At 35.6% G+C, this 26525-nt stretch overlaps 1 protein-coding gene across 2 annotated transcripts in view; it reads right to left on the bottom strand.

Annotated features, from left to right (window-relative positions):
• Positions 1-1577: 1577 nt before the first annotated feature.
• Positions 1578-26525, bottom strand: part of UBE2U (ubiquitin conjugating enzyme E2 U) — a 51585-nt gene continuing 26637 nt past the window's right edge. The window contains exons 7-10 of one of the 2 annotated variants that reach the window (XM_039838486.1): positions 24688-24773; positions 18451-18532; positions 8860-8958; positions 1578-2296 (exon numbers count right to left, since the gene is read on the bottom strand). In XM_039838486.1, the coding sequence (XP_039694420.1) occupies positions 2128-2296; positions 8860-8958; positions 18451-18532; positions 24688-24773 (436 nt within the window). In that variant the 3' untranslated portion in view covers positions 1578-2127. The remainder of the gene's footprint in view (positions 2297-8859; positions 8959-18450; positions 18533-24687; positions 24774-26525) is intronic. The other variant, XM_039838487.1, reaches the window with a different exon arrangement.

Genomic DNA, 26525 nt, shown 5'->3' with positions numbered 1-26525 from the left:
CAAGAAAAATGGTGCATTGGGCTGGAACCCTAAAGAACCTTTCAGCAAGGACAAAGGGTAGACACGGAATCTCTATTGAAGACCCAGAACAAATGGCCACAGATATAGCGAAGGTAATTAAAGAAAATATCCTATTCTATTGACTAATGTTTCTATTTCAGAGCCTTGTTTTTTACCCCTCTACCCCCACCATCCACTTTTATCCCCAGGTGTTCTTTTCATGCATCTGGTCGCATGAAAAGAAAGCAACAAATGAAACTTCTGTCCTGAAAAAAAGAGAGAGAGAGATTAGATTAAATAAGAAGAATAAAATACAGTATGTGGCAGCTGATATTAAGGAAATACTTCTGATTGACTGTCATGGTCTTTTTGGGTTTAATTTCTTCATGACTGCTGTTTGTATTGATAATCTATATGTTTGTCATTCTAGAAAACCACCAGAGAGGAGTCAGAGGCTCAGCCTCCATTGGTGTGACCATCAAGAAAATGCATCTTTCAACAAAAACACATTCTGTAGTTTCACTGAGGTACGAGATGGGCCATTCACAATGGCATTTTTCCTTGGATGTAAAAATAACTTTGTTATCAAGTTGGATGGAGGTCATGAAGTTGGCTTTGGGCTGCACTTTGGCATTGACAAAAGGAGGGGGAAATCTGAAATGGTGGCAAGAATTTTGTAGTTTTGGTTGGGGAGGATAACAGAAGTGTTAGGCACTGTAGTCAGTTGGGGCCTTGCTGTCTGAACCACCACAGGCAGACTTGGAAACATCTAGATAGCCACAGGAGTACATGGACATAAGTACATATAACAGAGTTTTTTTTTTCTTTTTTCATAAGAACTAAAATCAGTTTTCCTGGAAATGAGGGAGAAGCTTATTTAATAACTAGGTCCAAGGTCAGGCATGCATATCTATCTATCTATCTATCTATCTATCTATCTATCTATCTATCTATCTATCTATCATCTATCTATCTATCTATCACAACTCTATCTATCTATCTATCTATCTATCATCTATATCTATATCTATATCTATATCTATATCTATATCTATATCTATATCTATATCTATATACATGTATACATACATATACATGTTCCTATCTATGGATATATAGTTGTACATATTTATATCTATAGGTATTTATGGTGTTTGTGGAGAGAGCTTTGTGTGTAGGAAGGTAAGTCTCAAAATAGGCCTCTCTGAAGGCAAAGCAATAAACATTTAAAATAAAAGGAAGTGATTAATAATATCAAATATAGCCTAGAAGCCCAGTAAGATAAGGCATCTGTTAAATTTTGGCAATATGAAAAGTCTTTGGTGACCCTAGTGAATTTTAATTGAGTAGTTTAAGCAGGAGATATATTTTATTGTGCAGTGGGTGCAAATGTAAAGTGAATTAAAGAAAGAGAGCAAATGATAGACTACTAGTAATAAATCTGACTGAGAAAATATATGAATGATACAGTGTTGAAGGATATAGAAATGCAGGGTCATAGGTGAAGGCATTTTAGAATAGGAGTCACCGGCCACATCCGCAAGTTGAAGCGACACAGCAAAAAGAGGGGGAGAAAATAAAGATATGAGAATATGAGGAGATGGCTAGTCAAGTCAAGGAGAAATCAGGTCAAGAGGAAAACAGAGTACTTATTCTGGGAGAAAACAGAAAGGAACATTGGTGAACAGGCAGCATTTTACCCCTTGAATAAGGAGGGAACCAAGCAAGATGGATGCAGAGAACTATATAGATCCGTCTGTTTGGGGTAATGTCCAGGTGCTGAATCTCCTGAGTGCTCCCCTCCTATTCCAGCCTCTCCTGACCCATGTCCTCCCTGCAAAAACTTGCATCCAGTAGCCTGACCATTGTGGGTGTAATACTATCGATTGGAACACAACGGTGAACACCTCAGCTTGGCTAACAGGTTCAAAGAAGGATGTGGAACTCAAAAAATTCAAAGCAACAAACGGATTGATTTGTACTTATATTTCTAATTTGTACTTGCAGTGAGAACATGAGACCAACTTGAACAAAATGGAATCCAAATTCTGGGAAACTTCCAAAGTTGTTGTTTGAAGCTGAGCTGTGGGAGAGGCTGTTTCTTTTTTAAATCCTGAAAAATTAGGCTTAATCTTCTAAAGTATCTGTATTAAGAGTGTTGGTCCAGGCAACCAGATCTTCCACTTCCTCTTCCCACGGCTCATTTATGTTTTCGTAATCACTCTTCCATTCTTCCGAGTCATCAGTCTTTGTGATGGTATCTGTTTCAATTTGCGAATCTGGAAAAAAAATTGAACTACAATGGTAAATATGAAAAACAGGAATTTAGCAGAAATTCCAGGGAATACAATAAAAAGAGAAGTGTCCCTGCATTTGTAGCATGGTGTCTAAGATCATGTGAGTGAATGCAAGCGACCTTCTCAAACTTTCTAAATTTTATATTTTGCAGTTAACTTGTTATAAATCATTCCTTCCATTTTGGTCAGTCTTTTTATGCATGTTTAGTTTATTCATTTACTATGTATTTACTGGGACCCTGCTAAGTGCCAGTAGATGTGTACAGGAGAAGGTGTCCACAAATACTTCAACAGCACAAAGACAGAATTGCTGTGTCTAAGTGAAAACAGACATGGATGTTGAAAGAGGAGGAGCAATTTGCTAAACAGAGAAGGGCAAAGAGGAGAGGTAGGAGCACGTTAGGTAGAGAATACAGTACAGACTAAGGCACAAGCATCTTAGAGGACTTGACAAGTTTGGAGGTAGAGTCAACATTTCAGTATTTACACTGCGCCAGGTGTCATGCTAAGCAGTCTACATGTATAATAATATTAACTTAGACACAACCCTTGTGATGGGCAGGTATTATTTATCCTTATTTTACAGATGAAGAAATTGAGACTGAGTGACCTGCAGATGCTTGCCCAAAGATGTCCAGCTATAAGAACTAATCTCATGTCCATGGGATACAAAATCACCATGTAATAGTGCGTGGAGAATTCAGAGGAGCTGGCTAGGTAGGCAGAGGCCAGATTAGGAAAGCCTCATACGTCACGCAAAGGAGTTTCATCTTTCTTGTACAGGTCTTGCAAACAGGGAAGTAAACTGATTATATATTAAAAATATATATATACATATAGTATCTACATTTCTCAATATGTTCACTCATCACGGGGAACTTGCATTCTAGGGATGAACCCTAGTTAGTGCTACTTATGTTCTGCTACCTCTACAACTACACCGCATTCTCTTTATTTCTGCATAATTGTCACCTGATTCATTGCCTAGTATAGGTTCCAGGACAAATTCTGTTGGCCTCATATGTTTATTTCTGCAATTACACATCCAATAAACCTTGTAATATTCACTGTCTTCTGTTGTACTATAGACAAGGGTTATGAGTGAATTGTTCTCTTAGTCTCTTTGGTTTATAGAAAGATTTGTAGAGAGATTTGAGTTTAGACAGCTGCTATTATCTTAAGAGTACCCTGGGGTCCCCAATGATCGAGTTATCATTTTTGTATTTTAATCTTAATCTTTAGCTTTTATTAATTTAAAACTGAATTCTGTCTTTTCCTTGGGAAAACTTTCTATTTTTTTTCTATAAACATATCATTGATGAACTGACTCTAATTCTTTCTAACCATATTTAGGCCTTCCTGAATTCACAGGCTTTGGATTACGAGAAATACAGAGTCCAATTCAGACCCATTTAAACAGTAGGGAAACGTTTTATCTCACAGGAAAGAAAGTCAGAAGTAGGGTGGGATCAGATACACTGACTCGACAACACCATTAAGGACAAATTCTTCCCAGTGCTCTGCCTGGCCATTTTGCTGTTGTCTTCATCTTGAGAGTCACAGCAAGAGGGCTGTTGCCGTTCTAGTACAACTCACGTATGACAGGGCAACATCCGGAAGTGAAAAAAGAGGGGGTTCTTTCTAGGGCCTCATTTTTAAGAGTAGAAAACATCCACTGAGGCCTCCAATATATTTCCCTTAAGGCGGCATTGTGTCACACTGTGCTCTTAGTTGCTGGCAAGGAAACTGAGGTTACTATGATTGGTGATCAAATTATTGGGGTGGAATGAATATTGGGAGTCAATCACTCTGACCATTTGTCATCTAGTTCCTGCCCTGTTAAAACAACAACAACAATAACAACAGCAGCAACAAAAACCTCCCATGAAATGTTTCCTTATGACATTATATATATATATTTATACAAAATTTTATATATGTATGTATGTATATCTGTATATACATATCTGTATATACATACATACATCTGTATATGTATATCTGTATATACATACATACATTTATAAAATTTTGAACTTCCTTCCTCCAGACAATCTTAAGTATAATGCTGTCTGAAAAACCTTAGATTTACTGGTTGAAATCAATAACAATAACTTTGTTACTATGTTAAAATAAGTTATGAAAACAAAATTCTGTCTTATAGTTTGCATGTCTATCTTGGGATGGATCCTGAAAACTTAGCTTATCATTTTTTTAAATCTTAAAATAATTAGTGAAGATGTTAAAAATTTGTTCTGATGGGTGGGCTCTGATTATTGTCAAATGGTTTATTTCCATTCACTTCTGTGTAAGTCTGCGTTCAGTTATGAAAACAGAGCCACTAAAAGTAATACAAGAATGGAGGACTTAGTATATGGGAAACAGGGCTTACACAGTGATGAGAAGACACAGGGAACTGAGGGTCTGGGAGGCTACAGCTGGGGAGCTGGAGAAACAGTCACTACCTACTTTCGCCTGATGCACTGCCATGAGTGGGAAAACCAGGAGTTCGTGGAGAAGTACAAGGAGCTGTACACATCTCTCCACCCAAAGTGGGACAGAAATCATAAGTTCATAGAGATATATGTGAGGCTATCATATCTTTAAAGTGAGAGTTTGTGAAGAGTTGCCCGCAATTGCTGTGTCTGAGGAAGCTGCCCTGTGTGATATACATGACTTTTCGAGAATAACGGCCTCTTTTTCCCTCCCACCTCTTAAATCTCAGGTGAATTTTTTTCATTGGCAAACTATGACACACTAAACCTGTCTGCAAAAAAGGGACACAAAGTTCATTCCTTTTCTGAGTCATACTTCCCTTTGATGTCCTGTATAAGCTCACTGTTGCTATATAATGTATAAGCACAAAATCTCAGTGACATATAATAATAAGCATTATTTTAGGTGACATAGCTGCAGATCAGCTGAGGGTTGACTGCTTAGGGCTGAGCACGGCTGAGAAGCTTGGCTGGGGAAGTGGGCTCAGTGCCTCTCATCTTTCTCTGGGCTAGTCCGGGCATGTTCTTGGGATGATGGCAAGAGTGAAAGAGAGCAAGTCGAACTGCACAAACCCTTCCTAAACCCTGAGCCTATCACACTCATTAATCCATTGATTAAAACATGTCACGTGGCCATATGAAAAGGTGCTCAAGATCACTAATCATCAAAGAAATGCAAATTAAAACCATAATGCGATATCATCTCACACCTGTCAGAATGGCTATCATCAATAAATCAAAAACAACGAGTGTTGGTGAAGATGCGGAGAAAAGGGAACCTTCACACGCTGTCAGTGGGATTGTAAATTGGTACAGCCACTATGGAAAACAGTCTGGAGGTTCCTCAAAAAATTAAAAATGGATATACCTTTTGACCCAGCAATTGTACTTCTGGGTATTTATCCAATACAATAATTCATAAAGATCTATGCACTCCTATGTTCATGGTAGCACTATTCACAATAGCCAGGATATGGAAGCAACCCAAATGGATGATTGGATAAAGAAGTTATGATTTATATATACAATGGACTATTACTCAGCCCTAAGGAAAATAAAATCTTATCATTGCAGTGATATAGTTGGACCTAGAGTTCTTAGGCTGAGTGTAATAAGTCAGAGAAAGATAAATACCATATGATTTCATTTATATGTGGAATCTAAGGAGCAAAAAGAACAAACTAAAAGAAAACAAACTCACAGATACAGAGGACAATCTGGTGACTACCAGGAGGTAGGAGAAAGGGGTGAAGGGTTAAAGAGGTACTAATTAGTAGTTGAAAGATGGTCACAGGGGTGGAGAGTAAAGGCACAGGGAATGTAGTCAGTAGTATAGTAATGGCTATGCAGAGCCAGATAGATGATAGAGTAATTGGGGGGATCATTTCATAGACTATATAAATGTCTAACCAATGTATCGCATGCTTGAAAGTAACAACAACAACAACAAAAAAGTGAAAAAAAAACCCACGCCACATAGCAAAGCTCTAAGTCAAGGGTCAAGGAAGCACATTTTGCCTCATTAAGGTAGAACGAGATAGGGAGTTAATATTTCTGAACAATAATCGAATTTGCCATAACCTCTTAGGTACAGACTCTTAGCAGTAAGGTTAGACACAAAGGATTGTCTGCCCTATTTTCAAAGAGGACAAGTCTTAGCACTAGAGACCTAATCAGTTTCTGGACATTCCTTAAAATATTCTCTCTTCCAGCTCACCTTTCTTAATATTTCTCATTTATCATGGGTTTATTCCCCTTTTAACAAAATCAAAGCTGCTAAAAGCATGACAACTCAACTCTTCTATCATTCATTTACTTGTTTGTTCATGAGCATTAAATTATTACTATATGCCCAGAACTGTGCTGTGGCAGATTGAGAGGTAAGCAGCCCCTTCCCCCAGGAGGTCACTTTCTACTGAAGGAGACTGGCAGTAAAGAGACTAATATAACATAGCACATGTGGAGGGCAAACTCTAAGGTGGCCCATCATAATCTCTGCATTCTAGCGTTCACATCTTTATAATAATTCCTGCCCTTTTAAGTGTGGGTGGGACCTGTGACTTAACTTCTAGTCAATGAAATATAACAAAGGCGATGGAATCTCACTCCCATGATTGTGTTACATTACATAAAATTCCATCTTGCTTTCAGACTTGCTCTAAAGACTCCTTGCTGACGGGCAGAGGTAGGAGGCTATTTCGGGAAAGCGCACATGGCAGTGAACTGCAGGCAGCGTGTAGTAGCTGAGGGAGCTCTCCAACATACAGCCAGCAAGAAGCCAGGGCCTCAGTTCTAAGCACAGACAGATGTGAATTCTGTCAATAACCACAGTGATCTTGGAAGCAGATCCTTCCCCATTCTCCAGATAAGAATGCAGCCCAGCTGAGAATCTGATTGTAGCCTTATGAGATACCAAGCAGAGCATCCAGCAATACTGTGCCTGGATTCTGGGCACATACAAACTGTGAAATGATAAATGTGTGCTGTTTTAAGCCATTAAGTGTGTGGTAACTTGTTATGTACCAATAGAAAACTAATAGAACAAGATATAGTATGATACAAGTGCTATGATAGCCCACAGGGAAAGTTTCCTAGAGAAGGTAATACCTGAGCTGAATCTCAAAAAATGAGTAGGTATGAGAAAAGGAAAGGAAGGAAGGATGGATTTTGGAGTGAAAGTATGAGAAAACATAGTGTACTTGTCAATTTTTTTTGAAATGAGAAAGGAAATAAACAATTGTGACACATAGGTGAGTGTGGTGTTTAAGGTGTGTGTGGGCGAGTGATAGAGATGTCACTAAAAAGATAGATGCATATCAGAGCATTAAGGACTTTGCCCTGTCAAAGAATCTAAAGTTTATCCTGAATAATACGGGAAACAAAAAATTTTAGCCTCAGTAAAACACAAGCAGCTTTGAGCTGTAGAAAGCAGCCTGACAAAGCGTGGATAAAAGTTGTTGTAATTGCCAACTTCACCAAATGATCTCTTCCATGAATGAAGGCGGCGGTGATGTTGGATGGTAGAGAATTCATGGAGGAAGCAGAGAGTAAGGCTGGAAGAGGCAACATTTCTCACCAATCCTTGCGAGTACCCTGAACTTTGGAAGGATGCAGAGTTAAATAAAGACTGAGGTTGGTGATTTAGAGGAAGAAATCTGAGTGGTACAAAACAGGCAGGAGGAAGGGAAATGGAATCTGAGCCAGGGAAAAGAAAGTCAGAGATATGGGCACAGGGCCCTGAAGAATCACTGAATAAAGGGTATTGCCTGTGTGTAGCTTTTATATGCTATTGCTTAAAGGACAGGTGACAAGAAAAAGTATTACTCCTAATACTTATAGTATTTTCCAGTTCACAATGGAGTCATTTTAGTTACAAGAATCCTGTGAGATAGGGCAAGATAATAGAAACAAATATTTACTGAATATTTTCTATGCACTCAGTACTAGTTGAGGATGAAAAAACTGAAGCTCAGAGGTTGATTTTCGCATAATTATACAGACCTGGTATCTAAACCCAAGTTTCTGTCCCTGAATGTCTTGCTTCCCACTGTGTACTACCTGATTTCTATTATAAGTTACCAGCTCTCTCTTTCTACTTAAGACCTGCCCTCAATCTATCCCAAATGTTTTTTTGAAAAACATTATTTTCAAAAGAGTACCGAAAACAACTCGATGAACTAACTATTCCTTTATTTTCAGCTATATTACATATATATCTTTGAATTTACAATGTGTTTTAGGGATCAGCTTATTTAGTGTTTTGCTTATTTTGAATGCTTTTATACATTTTGAAACTTAGCCTTGGATTTTTAAGTTGTATATTAACCTATTAAAGGGTAGTAAGCTTGAAAGTATAAATGATTCATTTTTTTTCAAAGCTCCAATACTTATGTAAGTGATTTGCTCTTTTGTTGTTGTTTTATTAGTTGGAAAGAGTTAAAGCAACCTAAAAGAAGAACACAAGATTAAGCCTCACATATTTAAATGTTCTTGCACTAGCACACTTTAAATTTATTATGACTAATATTTTAGTTTTAAAAAAGAAAGCAAAATAGGCTAAACTCAACTTACTTGGAGTTGAGCAGAGACGAATTCTTTCGGTTTGATAATTGGCTTTGTAAGGCCTTTTATTTTCTCTGGCATACTGAGCCACGGCAGCAGGATACCTGGAATATGAAAAAGAAGAAATTATCTAATTTCCCAAATGAATTTTGGGGAAGTATATATTACTTTTGAGAAAAATAAGACAAACAAATCAAATGAACAGGTAAGTAGAACAATGTGCTTTGAACATGGTGTCACTCCAATTTATGTTTTCCAACAGAAATTAGAAAAGCAAACAAATATGCTGTAAGATTAATATTGTAAAAATAGTAAAAACATCATCTGGCAAGGTATATTAGTTTCCTAGGGCCTCCATAACAAATCACCACAAATTTGGTGATTTAAAATAACAGAAATTTATTCTGTCACAGTCCAGAGGCTAAAGTCTGGAATTAGGTATTGGCAGGACCATGCTCTCCCTGCAGGCCCTTGGGAAGAATCCTTCCTTGCCTCTTCTTAACTTCTGCTGGCTTCCAGCAATCTTTGGTGTTCCTTGGATTGTAGCTGCATCACTTCAATCTTGACTTCTCTCATCATATGGCCTTCTTCCTTCTGTGTATCTGTCCTCTCCTCTCCTTATAAGGACAACAGTCATTGCATTTAGGACCCACCTTAATCCAGTATAACCTTATCTTAATCATATCTGCAAACATCCTATTTCAAAACAGAGTCATATTCTGAGGTCTGGGTGGATATAAATTTGGAGGAAATACTATTCAAACTGCTCTATAAGGGAACAATTCTACCCCCAAAATTCATGACCTGTCCTGGGGGAGGGAAACACCTGGTAGGAGACATCTATGAACCTAAGTCAATTCATCTCAGCATTTCCTTAGAAAAGGAGTTTATATATGGAAGTAAAAATTTAGAAAAAATTTATTTGGGAGTGATTAAATTTTGGGGTGTATTATGATAAGAGAACTTTTGGCGAAAATAGTTTATTGAGGAAAATTAAGTGGCATAAAAATCCTTTTGCCTCGCAAGTGTCCCCTGTTAAACACTACTACTGAAAAGTTCATTCATTTGAAAAATGGCCATTGAGAACCTACCTTGTGCCAGGCATTGTGTCTAGAAGAAAAAGACAGACAAGGTCCCTGACCCCATGGAGAAGAGACAAAGATGACCAAATATGAAAATCAAGATAAACACAAATCAGCAGTGATATGTACTATGATAAAACTAAAACCTTAATAAAATACTTTAAAAAGTAAATTGTTTAAAAATAAAATGTTGCATGGAAGTGCTGAGAGCAAACAAACATCTTTGTCTTGCTCCTGATATTAGGGGCAAAACATTCAGTGTTGTATTATTTCATAACGTTGGCTGTAGTTTTTTCATAGATGTGCTTTATCAGGTTGAGAAAGTTCTTTCCTATTCTTAATTTTTTGATTTTTTTAAAAAACCAGGAATTGGTGTTGAAATATTCTTCACCAATTGAGATGATCACATGATTCTTCTTATTCTATTTTTTTGAGCTTTCCAAATGTTAAGCCAAGGTTACATCTCTGGTATAGACTCCATTTAATCATGTATAATAATCATAATTATTTATTATAATTAATTGTGATCAAGTGAGGTTTATATTAGGAATGTAATCTTGATTTAACATTAAAAAAATCAATGTTTAAAATGTTTAAACAATGTCATATATATATTTGGATTCAATTTGCTAAAAATTTTTCCATCTTCATGTATAGATGTGTTGATCTGCAGTTTTTTTTTTCTTCCTTGTACTGTCCTTGGTTTTGTTATTGAGGTAATGCTGACTTTATAACATGTATTGGAAAGTGTTCCTTTCTATTCTATTTTCTGAAAGAGTTTGCATATACTGGTATTATGTGTTCCTTGACTGTCTGGAAAAAATTCTCCAGTGAAGCCACTGGGCTTGGAGTTGTCTCTGTGTGAAAGCTTCATTTTATCTATGTGGTTGAATTTATTGGTCTGAAAAAGTATTTTACCTTCATTTTAGAGAGAGATTTTCACTGGGTATAAAAATCTAGGTTAACAATTTCTTTCTTTCAAGCACTTTAAAACTGTCATCCATTATCTTTTGGCTTGCAAGCTTTCTGACATGAAGTTATTAGTTATTCTCATCTTTGTTCCTCTACATGCAATGTGTGTGTTTTCTTTATTTCCTTTGCTGCTTTGAAGATTTTTCTCTTTAACATTGAGTTTCAGCAATTTTATTATGGCACATCATAATTCACCCTGGTATGGTTTCTTCATATTTCTGTTTCTTAGAATTCATTGTAAATTTTATTTTGTTGGATGCTGAATTGTGCTATGTTTTTTGAAATATGGTTGCCCATTGTTCCAGTTCTTATCCTGCTGAACAAGATGCAGCTTGGTATTATGCAAATCAGTTGGGTAATATTGAAGCTTATGTCTGAGCTTTTTTACAGGTCTAGAACAGCTTTTATTTGGGGGCCCCACAACTAACGCATGATCTTTTAAAAATTCCTACCCAGTATCTCTTGAATTAAGAGGTCTAGCCACTCTAACTAGCATGAATCCAACTATTTCTGGCCCTCTGAGAACCTTTTCTGACAAAACAAAACAAAAACAAAAACAACATATCAAGAACAAAAACATTAGAATTTTATTTTCTTCAAGAAAAACATGACGTTAGAAAAATAATATAACTTTGTTCATATCTTTTTTCTCCTACTAATAAATCTTTGTTTTTAAAAAAACTATATAAGATTAATATTTCCTTTTTATCCAACCATTTGCCTTTATAATTGAAAACATAAATCATAAAACAAAAATGTTTTGTGACACTAAAGATATGCAAATTAAATGACTATACAATAATTATTAACTTAATAATTATTAAGTTAAAAAGAAAAACAAAAACCTGCTTGTTCCTTTTAAATTCTCGGTCATTTTGGTAGCATTGTAAACTGCTACATGTTTTTGAAAAGTAGCTTTATGTACATAATGAGAGTTATAAAACTTATTGTATCCTTATATCCAGTAACACAACTTTTGTACATGTTCTATGGGAACTTCTTGGCTTCCTTCTGGTTTCTACTTTCAAGGAGAACAAAATCTAATATGCCTCTGGGAAACCACAGTCCTCCTCACTCTCACCCTGCTCGGACCTAGGCGGAAGCCAATCCATGTATCATACTTCTGTGGCTAGGGAGAGGGCGAATGGGGTAAGCGGTTGAGGGGAGGGCAAGGGGGATGGGGAAAGGAGGAGAAAGAGACAGAGATTCCTCAAAAGAGTGTTCTATGTGGGAGCAGTATCAAAGGAACAATTTTCTTAGGAAAAAAAAAAAGCCCAATATGTTTTTGACTTGTATCACAAACTCTCTTTTTGAAGACAGATGAAGGGGGAAGCAGCCTTCAGGCGTGGTGTTTATAATACAGGAACCTCCACCAGATTCTGTGCTACAACCAGAAATCTATGGTAAAGTTTTGGGGCTACATTCTGAGAGAGAAAATGATAAAATGAATTACAACAGTAAGAGGGGAACAATAAAGAGAATGGAAATCATTTACAAAAACAAAACAGTTGAAAGAACTGGATGTGTGTAATATTGTGATTTATAATAAGAAATATGTATTTGGTCTTTGTTACCATTTCTGGCACCGAGCTCCCAAACCCCTTAGAACTTCCTAAGAGAGCAACAATGGTATCTCTTGTTATAAGGTTAATGAGGTGACTTTTGGACCCCACCCAAGGGTAGGAGTTGGTTACCAGTAGGAGCCAAGCTTGTGGTTAGAGAACTGGAACTTTCAGTCTCACCCTTGATTACTGAGGAGGGGAGGGAAGAGGCGCTTCAGGTCTAATCCATCGCCAAAGGTCAATGACTTAGTCATGGCTAGATAATAAAGTCCCCATAAAAGCCCAGATAAGGACAACTCATGGGACCTTATTTTCAGAGAGCTTCCATACTAGGGAACCATAATGCTTCCAAGTGCTGTGCCACTATGCCAGGTCCCAAGCTCCACCAGGACAGAAGCGCCTTCATTCAGGACCTCTCCCTATGTATCTCTTCATTTGGCTGTTGATTCATATCCTTTACTACCTTTTATAATAAATCTGTAATTTAGTGAGGAAATAAGTTTTCTTAAATTCCATGAGCCATTCTAGCAAATTAATTAAACCTGAGGAGGGTGTCGTGGGAACTTCTAACATAGCTGGTCAGTAGGAAGTGCAGGTAGCAACCTGGGCTTCTGACTGGAGTCTGAAGCGGAGGGCAGTCTTGTGGGACTGAGCCCTTTATCTGTGGAATCTGATTCTATATCTGGGTAGATAGTGCCAGAATTGAACTGACTTTTCAGACACCCTGCTGGCATCCAAGAATTGCTTCTGGTGTGGGGAAACCTCCATGCACATGCTGGAACTGGGTATGGGAACCCCTTTTTAGTATGTTTATTCTGAAAAAGAGAAAACTTAAGGGGAGTTGAGGGAAAGATATAACAGCTATTTTCTGAGACTTAAAGGGTAATCCCACAAAACAGAAGAGGCTTATTTGTGTTACTTCCAAGGACAAGTAGCGATACTTTCTGCCATAACAGCATCCCCTGAATCATGCCTTCTACCCATGTTCAAAGGTTTTCAGTGTCTGAGTTGCTGCTTGATCTAATAGAAAGATGCACGGGTTGTAGCATCTGGCAGCCCTGGATTTGAATTTCAGCTCTGTCACTTACTGAGTGTGTAACCTTAGGGGAGAAACCGAATGAAACATTTCTGTATATCTTATTTATAGAATGAAGATAATTGCTTATTTTCTGAAAGAAAGCTTTTGCAGACAAATGTAAAAGCATAGAGTATGTGTTCAATAAAAATCTGTAAAATGAATGAAAGAAATCTGGAATGGTCGAATATCATAAGATGTTCGATTTAAGTTAAAAATAAGGAAGATTAGAGATATTTGAATGCTCCTTGAAGTCCCGAGCTCCCTATCTCTCAAATCAACTAAGCAGAGACTAAGTAGTTGCTTGGCAGACATTATTTTTTATGCTAATTCTCTCTTTAACCACAAGATGGCATTCAAGGTTTAATCTTTGGGGAATAAAAAAGCTAGCATTCCTTCTTAAAAATGCATTAAATATATAACAATGTCAACCTATAAAATGTTTAACTTCAGGAACTCTGAAAGGATAGCACAAACGTACATTAAATTAATGTACGCAGCATAAACATTTTCTATATAACTGGAGAAAAGGGAACCAAACATCGTTATGCTAAAGGAAGATCACATATATTTGTGAGTAAAAACACTCTCGGAATCAGACACTACAGGAAAAACCACAGAACTTTTCAACAGAAGGTAGATTTGATTTGTGTTTGTAATTGGGAAGGTAATGTTTTTACACTTACTTGAAAATTTTAGGCTTTTAAATCAGTACATATTAATAGGCTGATAGGAAATAATTTAGTTTTAGTTTTCAAAGACAACATATGTTTATCAGTAACTTCAGGCAAGTTATTCTCTTTAATCTCCTTGTGCTTCATGTTTCTCTCATTTGTAAACTGCATATAATAGCTACCTCTACTTCTGTAGGGAAACTTAGGGGTGACAACTTAGTTGAAGGAAGAGGCTAGGAACCTTGTCTTGAAGCTGCGTCTGTATAATAAGAAAAATGATTCGACTTGGAGTGTGGGTTGATTTGTTGTGGCTTTGAAGAAGACAGATGGATATTATTGTGTGTTACACTTAGAAATATATGAGTACACTTAGAAGTATAACTGTCAATTCCAGGGCGGCCAGCCAGTGTTACATTAGGAAATAAAGGGAGAATGTCTGGCACAGAGCAGGCCCTTTGCCGTGTTAGTTCCTGTTCCCGCTGTACTTCCTATGCATAAACAAGAGCAATACTCTTTTCTAAAGCTACATAGAATGTAAAACGTCTCCAGAACTGATAACTTTTATTTAGATAACTTTCCGGCTGACAAAGCTTAGACTACTACCATATAAGCAACCATTAGGTATAGAGTATGGTATAAAAATAGTTTTACATGTGCATAAGAATATTCAAAAGAACAGCTTGCACTGCTTTTTATTTTGTATCTTTCTCTAGAGAAAATATATATGATCTACTGATTAGAGCCTAGATTCATATGTTTTCCCCACGTGTTGTTTAGAATAAAACATTTACATGAATAGCCAAAAGATAGACAAGACAATAGGAAAGGAGCAAAAAAAAAAGCCTTAGAAATGAACACCAAACCAAATAATCAATCATAAATATTTATAAGCTGCTTATAATGACAATGGGTTCCTCTTAATACTAACTAAAAACTTGTGTGGAACTTAATAATTCACATAAAATATTCATGACAGTCATTTATATTTCCAGTTTTCAATCACTGTTCTATGATGACACACTTAGACTTCCTAAGATAGAATCATAATCTCTACATTAGCGTGAGCCTTAATAGAAGTCAGAAGCTACATTTTATTTTATTTTAAAACTAACCGTCTTCACATTTAATCCTATTAAGGGCGGAAATAGGGTAAGTGGGCATCATTCAGCAGACACTAACTGAGTGCCTACTAGTTACCAGGTACCATGCTAATGTCAGAGAGTTCAGAGCTCCAAGAATGGGCCTTCCTCGGTCACTCTTTAGGAACAGATGAAGTCCCATACAATAGGGGCTGAAGGAGCAAGGGACAGAGTTCTATGGAGGGAGACATGGAAGGCTGAGCATGCCAGGGCCCTTCCACAAACAAACATTGGAGCTGGAGCTTCACACCATTCTTGTGAAACACTTTTCCAGGCAGAAGAGATGGTAGAGGTGGAGTGGAGAAGGAAAAAGAACCATGCATATAATTGGACTAAAATAAATGCAGTCATGGTATGTGTTGCCTTTTGTTTTTTCACCTGAGAAAATTTTTACAATTTTTACATGTTTCTGATGAAGACTTTTTATTCTCTAAAAAGTTGGTAGGCATGGACTTTTATCTTCCCCTCTCCTCAGGAAGCAATATTAATTGAATGTCCATATGTCAACACTATATACATACATACATACATACATACATACATACATACATACATACATGATCTCATTCAAGAGATCAAATGCAAAACAACTTTGCAAGATAGGTAATGTTATCTACATTTAACAGATAAGAAAACAAGCTCAGTGTGGGTAAGAATTTCTCCAAGATCGGCCTGATTCTAGAGCCTATGCTTTTTCCCCATGCTACTTCCAAAGAAAGATTTTTCCATCTGAAACTTGAACCAGGGCTGCAGTAGAAAAAGCATGAATAATAGCAAACCTTATGAGTATTTGTTATGTTCCAGAGATAGTTTGAAGTGTTTTACAAGTATTCATTTATTTAATCCTCACAAACTCCTTGAGAGGTAAGTACAGTTATCATTGCCATTTAACAGAGAAGGAAACTGAGGCATAAAGAAGTCAGATAACTTGTCCAAGGTCACAGAGTGAGTAGTTGGCAGAGCCAGGATTCAAATACAGACAATCTGGCTCCAGGGCCCCTGAACTTAAACACTCCACATTCCACATTTTAACTCAGACCAAACTCTAACTCTAGACCACCAGCAAAGACCCTACTGGGAAAGATATCCCAGGCAGAAGTCACAAAGTGGTGAAAAGATCCTATGTCCCCAAATAATAGAAAAGGGAATTTAGTGTGGCTTAAGAATCGGGTCTTGATTGATGAGGGGATAGGAGGACAGTAGGAGGAGGGATATGAGGCGGGAAAAATAGGTCTCTCTTTTCCCTTAATGCTATGCAGATGAAGATTCTCAATTTGCATTTTCTGTTGTGTTTGGTTTTTTAATAAGAAATTTCAGCGAAAGAAAAGCATTTTCAAAAATAAAAAGAGATGCATAATGGTATTATTATATTGCATACACATATAGACAAATTACTCACTTGTATAGATCTCCAAACATTTTCTACTTAAATCTCTATGAATTGACCACTTTATTATACTTTATGTATTTTGATGACTATGAGACTTTTAATAATTACCTGAAAAGAAGTTGATTCCACCATACTTTAGATTTTTGCATACTCAAATATTTACACCATGGTACAATTATAGAGAAAAAGGCAGTATCTTTTTAAAACTTTATTTACGTGGTGGGTTTTTTTACTAATCAACTCCAAATTTTAAAAGAAGCAAATATTATCTGATCTAAATATATTCTCATCAACCACCAGATGGCATAAGGTGTGAGAGTTTTATTCTGACAGAGTCATTTATGTACATGATAATTTGACCTGTAACTTCAAAATAATGTATTTGGAAAAACGTTCTAGCACCCACAGTTCACAATTATTTCATCCATATCTAGAAGTGGATATATAAGTTGAAAATGACATGGTCCTACTTTTTTTAAATTTTGGAGTTCTGTGGGATGCTGGCATTACATAATGAATCAATGATCAAACAAATAAAACAAAGTACTTCTGTTAAAGAAAATAAAAGAGGAAGTCAAGTTAAAGCAAAATTAACCTTATGTTCTAAGTAGGTTTCTTTAATTCTAAATGAAACTTAAAATATGGCTTCAAGAAAAAACATGCTTGTACTCCTTCAAATTCTGCTTAATAAAAACTTTTCTACTGCCTATAATTTATTCTGAAAGCAGAAAAGTATCTAACACAAATACTTTTTTTCCATTTTAGCCTGAAGAAAAGTTGTTGCAGGGTTCAACCGAAAAAAAGAATATCTAACTGAAAAACTCAGTTTGAACTGTGATGGTAAAGGGTAGGAAAGTATATTTTAAGAACCTCTATTTCTACACAAATTCAAAACACAGCACATTATTTTTACTAAGCCTATATTTCCATCTAGAAAAGAGGTCACATTGCGAACAAGCCAAAGGGCTAAAAAATGAGGTAAACAAGATAAATGCAAAAAATAAGATCTTTCATTCCCCTAGCTTTGTGACAGCACATTCACTGAGTACTTTGAAATAAGCACATGAGATTAAATGACTACTACAACCTAGCCAACACTGCAGAACTGACATGGAACCTTTTTGCTCCAGCATGATAAAGCAGAAGACGCCTCTAGGAGTCCAGAGTCTAGGCGGAGATTAAGATCCCTTCCTTAATCATTGCTCTAAGAATCAATGATTTCTAAAGATATTGTAATAATTTCTTTTTGTATTTTACTACATAATTCCTCATTAGATGTAATATAGTTTCTGAGTGAGAAATCTGGAAGAGGAAAAGATATTTGGAACTAAGAGAAGAATGAAAAGTTGATTGGTACTATAAAACTAGGATTTTTATTTTGTTTTGTTTTGTTTTTCTATTTCTAAGTCATGTGTTAACAAGGATAATAGAAATGGGAGTGAGTATTAATGGAGACAGTGATTCCTTCATGGAGGTTCATGCCCTATCTCCATTTTTGGCAACCAGTAGGTAGCAAAGATATCTCCCACTTGGATTCATATGAAAGGAAAAAATTATAAATCTTGTTGCTATGTTTTAATAATGGAATAAGCTGTTATTTCCAAAGGGTTCCTCCGGATGGTTCAGTTAGACAGCAGAAAGTGAAACAGTAGCTATTTCAAGTTAATAGGATAATATATTCTAGATACTTAAAATTACTTACTTTAAATGCCATTCTTTAGAATGTTTCAGCTCCATTTTCTTCCACTTATAATACTGTCCAATGAAATTTGGATCTTTAAACACTGAAATTAAAGTATAAAAAAAGGAGCTATGCACGTATTCTTTAATAATAGTGCAAAGCTTGAAATAATTCACTTCTTGTTAAGTTGATATGTGGCAATGACACACTATATACTTCAATAGATATTTCAATGCTCAGACAATTCCAAATTTTTTCTTTTTATTTGAACTTGGTAATACTGGATATTGTTTGAAAAAAGTAGATTGTGACTTCGAAACTTTTCATTATAATGACATTTGTGTATATATCTTATGTAGCAATGAAGAAGGTATTAAAATAACTCATGTAGAAACTACAGAGACCACAATATTCTAACCAAGCACTTCAAGTGGAAAAATAAAATCTTGGAGTTAGAAGTAACATTACAGATCTTGATCTTCCACAAAGTAAGAATTTGCAATAGATGATCATCCAGGCTCTAAATGAATCCTTTGCCAACAACAAAAAACACTCCTCTTTGTTGTTGGGAGACAGCCTGTCCCATTGACAGACAGTAAGGTCACAACGTCCTTCCTTAATCTGAGTGCTGAGTTTCCAATGGTCCTAGTTCTGACCTCTGGGGCAATAATGAGTAAAGTTCTTCCCTCTCCCATGGGAGAGAGCCCTTCTAATATTTGAAGATAGCTCCCAGGGTGGCCTTAGTTCTTTCAACTGTTTCTTAAGACATGATTTCCTAGAGACCCAACCAACTTCACCATCCTGGCAAAGAAATTTATTGATGTTCCTATTAAAGTCTACACCCAGAACTGGCTCAGGATGTTGGTTTTGTCTGAATAATAAAGATGCAAATTAGTTACTACCTTCCTCGATCTGTGTGCTACCTTTCTATCAACTCAGCTCTGATCTGCCTTAGTATGTTCTGGAAATTCCATTACACCACTGGCTCATATGTTTGTGGTTAATTGTAAGCCTTATGCCTTCAATCAAATTCACATAAAATCTATTATGCTTAAGGCACTGGTAGTTTGTACATGAAATACTATTAAGTCAGATCGTATACAAATATATACTCTATCTAGCTAGCTAGCTACCATCTATCAATCATCTATCATCTCCCTGTTTCTTATAATTGTCCTAGGTTTACAGTCTTGAATTGTTTAACCAACTAGATGCTCTCCACCAGTCTTGCACTCATCTAGAACTTCCTTCTTAACAATGATCAATTAATCTCTTCTTGCTTGATGAAATTTGTCGTCGATAGAAAAAACATTTAAAGTGAATAGTTTTCTTCTATTAATATTACATGATTTTCACCAGCAATGTTCCTATCTATTCTTTAATTTTTTTTCTTACTTCGAACATGCCCAAGCACACATACATACACATTCTTATAGGCTTTAATAATACTCTTCATTTATATCTGGATATATACTCCTCTTTTCCGTTAAGGAGGGTAATGTGAGCTCCCCAAAGTTCTTAGTGAGATCTTATTGTTTTCTTTAGATTACAATAACTAATGTTAATAGAGTTATTACTATATAATAGGCACTGTAAAGAATGTATGCAGTGGTTACCATTATAATACCCACTTTACAGATGAACAAACAGAAAGGTTGAGTAATGTTTTCTATGGGGCTATTCATTCCAATTAATTTTATATCATTGACATTTTCTTTATTGCTCCCTCTACTATCTCAGAGAGGAAAAATGCCACAGTATTTGTACAAACTTTTATTTTAATGCTTTCTATTTTACTCTTATAATTTTTTCACTTGCCTGTCCGTTTTACCACCTGACTGTAAACTCCTCAAAAAGCTTATTATAATACTTACCTTTTTGTCTTCAATACACAGCCCATTGTCTAGGCAAGAAGATGCTCAATAAATAATGTTGATTGGAGGGAAATAATAAAGGAATGAGAACAGGAGAAAGAGAGAGAATAAGAGAGAGTGTGTGAGAGCACAAGAGAGCGAACAAGAAAAAAGGACCTGTGAAATTTTGTCAGAAGTTCTTGAAGTTGAAATTCCCCGATCAGTATCATATCTTGCCTTTGTGGCAGCTTTGCAGTCTGGTAGAAAATCCTCTATTGCCACAATATAGTTCTTCCTTCTCTTCCTTCTGCAGATTACCAGCCAACACTTTCACTGTTTTGTTTTGTTTTGTTTTGTTTATTTTTCCCCATATGCACACCTCTTGTCCAACATCTGTATAGATTGATCTTAAAATGTTTTCCCCACTGCTGGGACTGTCATGTCCAAAGAAATATAATAGCATCAACTTGCATGTTTTATTTTCACACATATTATCTCATACTAACCATAGAACAACTTAAAATAGAAAGGAATGTTTTTTTCAATAAATGGAAATTTAACAAAATACAAAGAGTTAAATGACTATCCTAAATCACAAACTATTACAGGGCTAGTCTCTAACTTCTGACATCATGCTCTTCCCCTTAGAGCCTTTCCAACCCTTGGTTGTACATTGTAATCACCTGGGGAGCTTTAAAAACTACTGCTGCCTGGTCCTGCTCCCAGATCCTGATGTAATTGGTCTGAGGGTGTGCCCTTTACATGGGAATTTTTACAAGCTCCTCTGGTGGTTCTAATGAGCAGTCAAGACTGAGAACCATGCATTAGAATTAGACAATACTGCCTCTTGCATCGAAACACAGTTTGGAGACACTTGCCCTTATTGCTGGCTCAAAAACTCAAAGAATGAAAGTCTCCTAGGGTGAAAGCAAGCATCCCCAGGATGCTTCAGGCTGTTTGGTCTGTCTTGATGACAGCAAACATCAGGAAGCCTCTGCTCAATATTACAGGGTACACTGGTCTGAAGGAATTCTTTTCCTTTAACATAAACATTTCCTTATGGGGATCATATTCTGTCATTAAGGTGCTGTTGCCCACAACCAGATGTAGTGGTTTGTTCTCTGCCAAACTTTTTATTTGCCATTCAATAGTGATGGACAGAGAATAGCGAATCATCAGTACATTTTCCCATATGATTGCCTATGATTATGAACTAAAAAATATAACTATTGAAAAATGTACTGCAGATACTTCAGAGTTTGAATTTAAATCTCAGGCTATCAGGAAATAACAATTTTATATCATATTATAAAGGCAGTACAGTATGATAGAAAGCGACAAATGTGGAGTCAGAGGATCTGGTTCAAGTCCTTGAACCACAGTTTACTTGTAGTAATTAATAATAGCCATACTTATTGAGCAGTCACTATGTGTTAAGCACTGTTGTAAGTGATCCAACCTATGATGCATGTGCTGTAATTATTCTGATTTTATAAATAAGAGAACTAGGACACAGAGAGGTTAAGAAACTTACCCAAGGTCACACAGCTAGTAAATGGCAGAGTCAGGATTAAACTCTGGCAATTTGGATCCAGAATTTACACTCTTTATCAATATATGTTATTCCCTCTTACATACGTGACCTTAAATAAATTATTTAGCTTCCCTTGGTCTTGGTTTTCTCATTTGTAAAACAGAGTAATAATAATAGTAATGCCTAACTCATAGGGTTTATAAACCACTGTGCATGACATATATTAGGTGTTTAATAAGTATTGGTTGATAAATGAATAAAAAATTAAATTCGAGATGATTAAAAAACATAATACAGAGTCTACTCTGTAAACCATTATACAAGAATAAACGTACTATTATTATGGCACAGATGACTATAGAGAGATTTGAGGCACAAAGATATAGAAAACAGTTATCCAAAATCAAAATTTAACCACTCATCACTATTCATAAAATAAAAAGCTTTTAACAATATGCACAAGAGCTTAATCTTTCCAGTGATAAGGTTGTAACTGCAGAAAATAAAGTTATTAGAAGTTTTCCTTTTACTTCTGAGTAGTTGAAGAAACATTCTATAATCTAAAAGCTTCATCTTTATTATTGCCAGGAAATTAGGCTGTTAAAAAAGATAGTATTGGATCTCATCCAGTTGAATTATCCAAAGACAAAATGGCCAGCAGCAGATGTAAGGTTTACATTTATTTTTTTAATTAAGTGCTGGTTATTATTGAAGGAAAGCTCTTGAAACATTCTTATAACAAATCCCTGGGCGAAGAAGAGGCAGGGTGATTGTGAAATATTGCGCCAAGGGCTAGAATCAAAGTCTCAGAAATTCTTTTGGGCTAGAGGTAACCATTACCAGCTATTGCTTTCACAAAGAGGGATAAATTACATACTAAGCTAGTGACAGATGTAGAAACAAGAACCAAATTAAACATTTGGTATCAAACTCTTAAAGAAGAAACTGCAGTTAGTGATGCCTCATTATTTTCTTTCATTTTTAATTGTTCTTTATTGCAAGACAATCATTTCCAAGTTTTGTTACGTTTTGGCAATGTGCTTCTATTTTTTTTTTTTTTCCTAGCAGTTTGGTGTCTCCAAGAGCCTCTATATATTTACATGTCATTTCATAAAGTGCCATCTTATAACAATCGGTTTGGTTTTTGATTAAGGGAGTTAGATGCTCGAGTCGTTCATTACAATGTGCCAGTTGCACAATGTTGGTTAAAGATTATTGCCTCCCAGAGCCCATCTGAGCTTCTCAGTGCCTCACACATGGTAAGCACTCAAGATGTGTTTGCTGAATTGACTAGACAGCATCCAACCACAAATCTTTGAAATGAAGTAAATATTTATGTACTCTGGTATCAAAAATAATAAAATTTTTTATACTGATAGAGTTGCTAAAGACTGTATTTTTTAAAGTACTTTAAGATATTTTTCTTAACCATGAATCCATGAGTGAGTGAGGAAGGTCATACATAAACACAAAATAATTAATAACCAACGTCCTAAACGAACATGTAACTTCTTAGAAGTTATTGATCGAACTTATTTTTTATATTTGTTAAACTTAGTACTACTTTATGCTGTAATTTGTGCCTTAAAACTGGAAACGTCTTTTGCACGTGATATTTTGTTCTATTGAAACTAATTACGAGACCATTATAATGATAAGTAGAAATTTGATGAGACCATAATTAAGGCAGTGGTCATGGGGTAGAGTGGAGGAAAAACATTCATGATGTTGTAGGAGATAAAATCAACAAGGCTTAATGAGGGAGATAAAGAAGTTTAGGAAACTTCTGTGATTCTGGTTTAGGCAAGTACATCAATGGTGATCTACTGCTAACCAAGAAAGTTAATAAAGGTGATAGGTTTTAAGGCAAGATAATGAATTCAGTTTGGGACATCTTAAGCATGAGATACCTGTAATACATGTGAGATGTCCAATGCACAGTTGTAAATATGCATGCAGAATTCAAGAGAAGGCCTGGCCAGAGATGAGGCTTTAGGAATTACTGGAAGGTAGGCTAATGAAAATCATGGTGGTGGATGAGGTCTCTCAGAGAAAGTGGGTAGAGCATACTGAATAAAGAAGTTTTTGCTAAGGAAAGAGGCAGTGGAGCACTAAGGAAGGGAGGAGGAAAACTATGGATGTATAGTCTCATCTAATACAAGGAGAGCATAGCTGATGACTGGGCAAGTTAAGACAAAGCCTAAAAAATAATCACTGCATCTGGGAATTAGGAAGTCACTGGTAACTTCAGAATGTACCATTTCAGCAGGATAGCTGAAACAAAGTCATATTTCACTAAGTGTGTATAGACTGGATAATCTGCTTTGATCCAAATGAAATAGTACTCTAAATATGTGATTAAATGGGACCAGAAAGTATATCTAACTCTCTCCTGTCTTTTTAATTCCTATGTATAATAGCAACAGATGATTTTTCCTTAGACTGACATAATTGCAAGCCCTACATTTATGTTTGTTTACTGTCTTTCTACTCAATACTTTCTCTGGTCTGAAGATAATTGATTTTAGCCTATGAAGGCTTCTTAGCAAGAGGAAATCTTCTTAGCAAAGTGAAGGGAGTAAAGTAAATCTCATGAGATTGGGAACTTCATCTTTTCTTTCTCCAATTGCCTATCTTTCCTTCTTTCTTTAAATCAGACTTCAATCCAGGGCTTTACACAAAAGAGGAGCTAAATTAGTAGTTGTTGAATGATTAGTATATAGAGACAATAGGGAACTTTATCAACCTCAAACTGCAAATATATGTCAATTAGTATTTGAAAGCAAGACAAGCTGAGAATAATTAAGAGATTAATTATACATAAACTATAATAATACTGAAAGGGCACAGGATAAGGCTAGATCATCTTACCTGAATTTCTGTGATATTCTGTAGGTTTCGATGTAGCTATTTCAGACCATGTCTTATAGTAATCATCAAATGAAATTTTAATTGATCTGAAAATATAAATTAAAATCAGACAATGAGTAGTTTGCAAGTTTGCTTTTTAAAATTATTTTACCAGAGCAAATTGTTTCATATAACAATATCTTTCCACAAGACATAAAACAAATTTTCAGTTTTTAACAACTCTAACATTTTAATTCCTCCACTAATACATACACATCACAAAAAAAGAAGGTATGTCCAGATCATTTTTCAATAATAAATGTAAATGTACACCCATGTGTGTATTGTAAAAAGAAAAACATAGGTTTAAGATATCTGCCTTTTATGGCTAACATTAAAAAAGAACTTCGAGAAAAGATTTATACCTGTATGTTTTCTTTCTACTATAAACAATTTTCTTATATTCTACATCAGCTTATAGTAAAATCACCTTTATTTCCTTTTTATTATGAGAAACAAAAGACCAGAATTGAGATTAGTTTAATTTTTTACACAGAATCTGGCCATTTTTAAAGAGGAAACAAGAACTCGTTTCTACGCTTTCTGCCTGTAGTTTTCCTTCTCTGAGCTAACACTCCTGTGTCCTAATGGGAGAGCGAAGTTTGCTGTAAAGTATTCAACAGGAACTGTAAAACAGTTCTCTTAAGTAACTGCCTTTTCAATTTTTTTTCTACAAACTTTTTGAATGCAGAGATTGTCAACATTCTGCAAACAAAATATTACTTTGGAATATTTTTCAGACTTGTGAAATCACCAGTTGATTGGCTTAGATGTTTAAATATCAAATGTAAAAGACTGTGTGTCTGTTTTCCATTCTAAGATCCTAGCTTTCTAGAGGAAGAAGTAGCTTTTCAGTTAGAATAAGTCTCCTAGCACTAATTTTTATATGTACCTTAAATATTTGACTAAATTTTGAAATGAATGGGGCAATATCTAAATATGTTAATGCATTCATTTATTTAAATAATTCCAGACATTTTAAGACTGACATTTTTCAAATGTTCTATTGCTTTTGCAATCATACTTAAGTAGAAATCTGAAACTTGGTGAAGATAAATTAATCACTACTATTATTGCTTCCAGAGCTACATGCAGTGCCTTATACTACTAAATGATATGCTAAACTAACATTAATTTCCCAAAGAAATGTTTCAGCAATTGGCAATGGAGGTAACAAAATGAAAGGCTGTATTATATCTCCTGCATGAAAAAGCTTGTGATCAATTTGCTGTCACAGATCATTTAGCAGACAACAATGACCCAAGAGGAAGGAAACTGTCAACACACTGTCTCGTGAAAAAAAATACACCATCTTCAGGCACAATCGTCTCCATTGTTTTTTGTCTGTTTGACGATGACCCATGACCCTCTCCCTTCCCAATGGTGTCCTGTTCAATTTCAAACTGTTAGCCTTCAGGGGCTTTCTTTTCTTTCCCCAGAATAATTAAAAATATTACCCTAAAAGGTATAACTTTAGTATAGTTTGAATATACAAAGCAGAATATCTTAAACATTTGGGAATATTTGCATTTGCAATTCTGTAAAGAAAGCAGCTCCTTAAAATGAGAGAACAGTAACTATTTTACTTTTATTCAGATAAATTACTAAATTTACAGGGATACATACAGTATAAAAATATGTGTGTTTATAGATTCAACCAGTAACAGAAATTTATTGAGTATTATTACTGGCATTATGAATATGAAAAAGTAGAAGACATAATTTTAAATCAAACATCAGAGCTCACTATCCTGTTGGGAAAATAAGATGTATACCTGAACTAGTAAATAGAACAGCTT

Source organism: Pteropus medius, unplaced genomic scaffold, assembly GCF_902729225.1.
Source record: "Pteropus medius unplaced genomic scaffold, Ma_sr-lr_union100, whole genome shotgun sequence".
Classification (NCBI taxonomy): domain Eukaryota; kingdom Metazoa; phylum Chordata; class Mammalia; order Chiroptera; family Pteropodidae; genus Pteropus; species Pteropus medius.
This window is presented reverse-complemented; position numbering and strand designations above follow the sequence as displayed.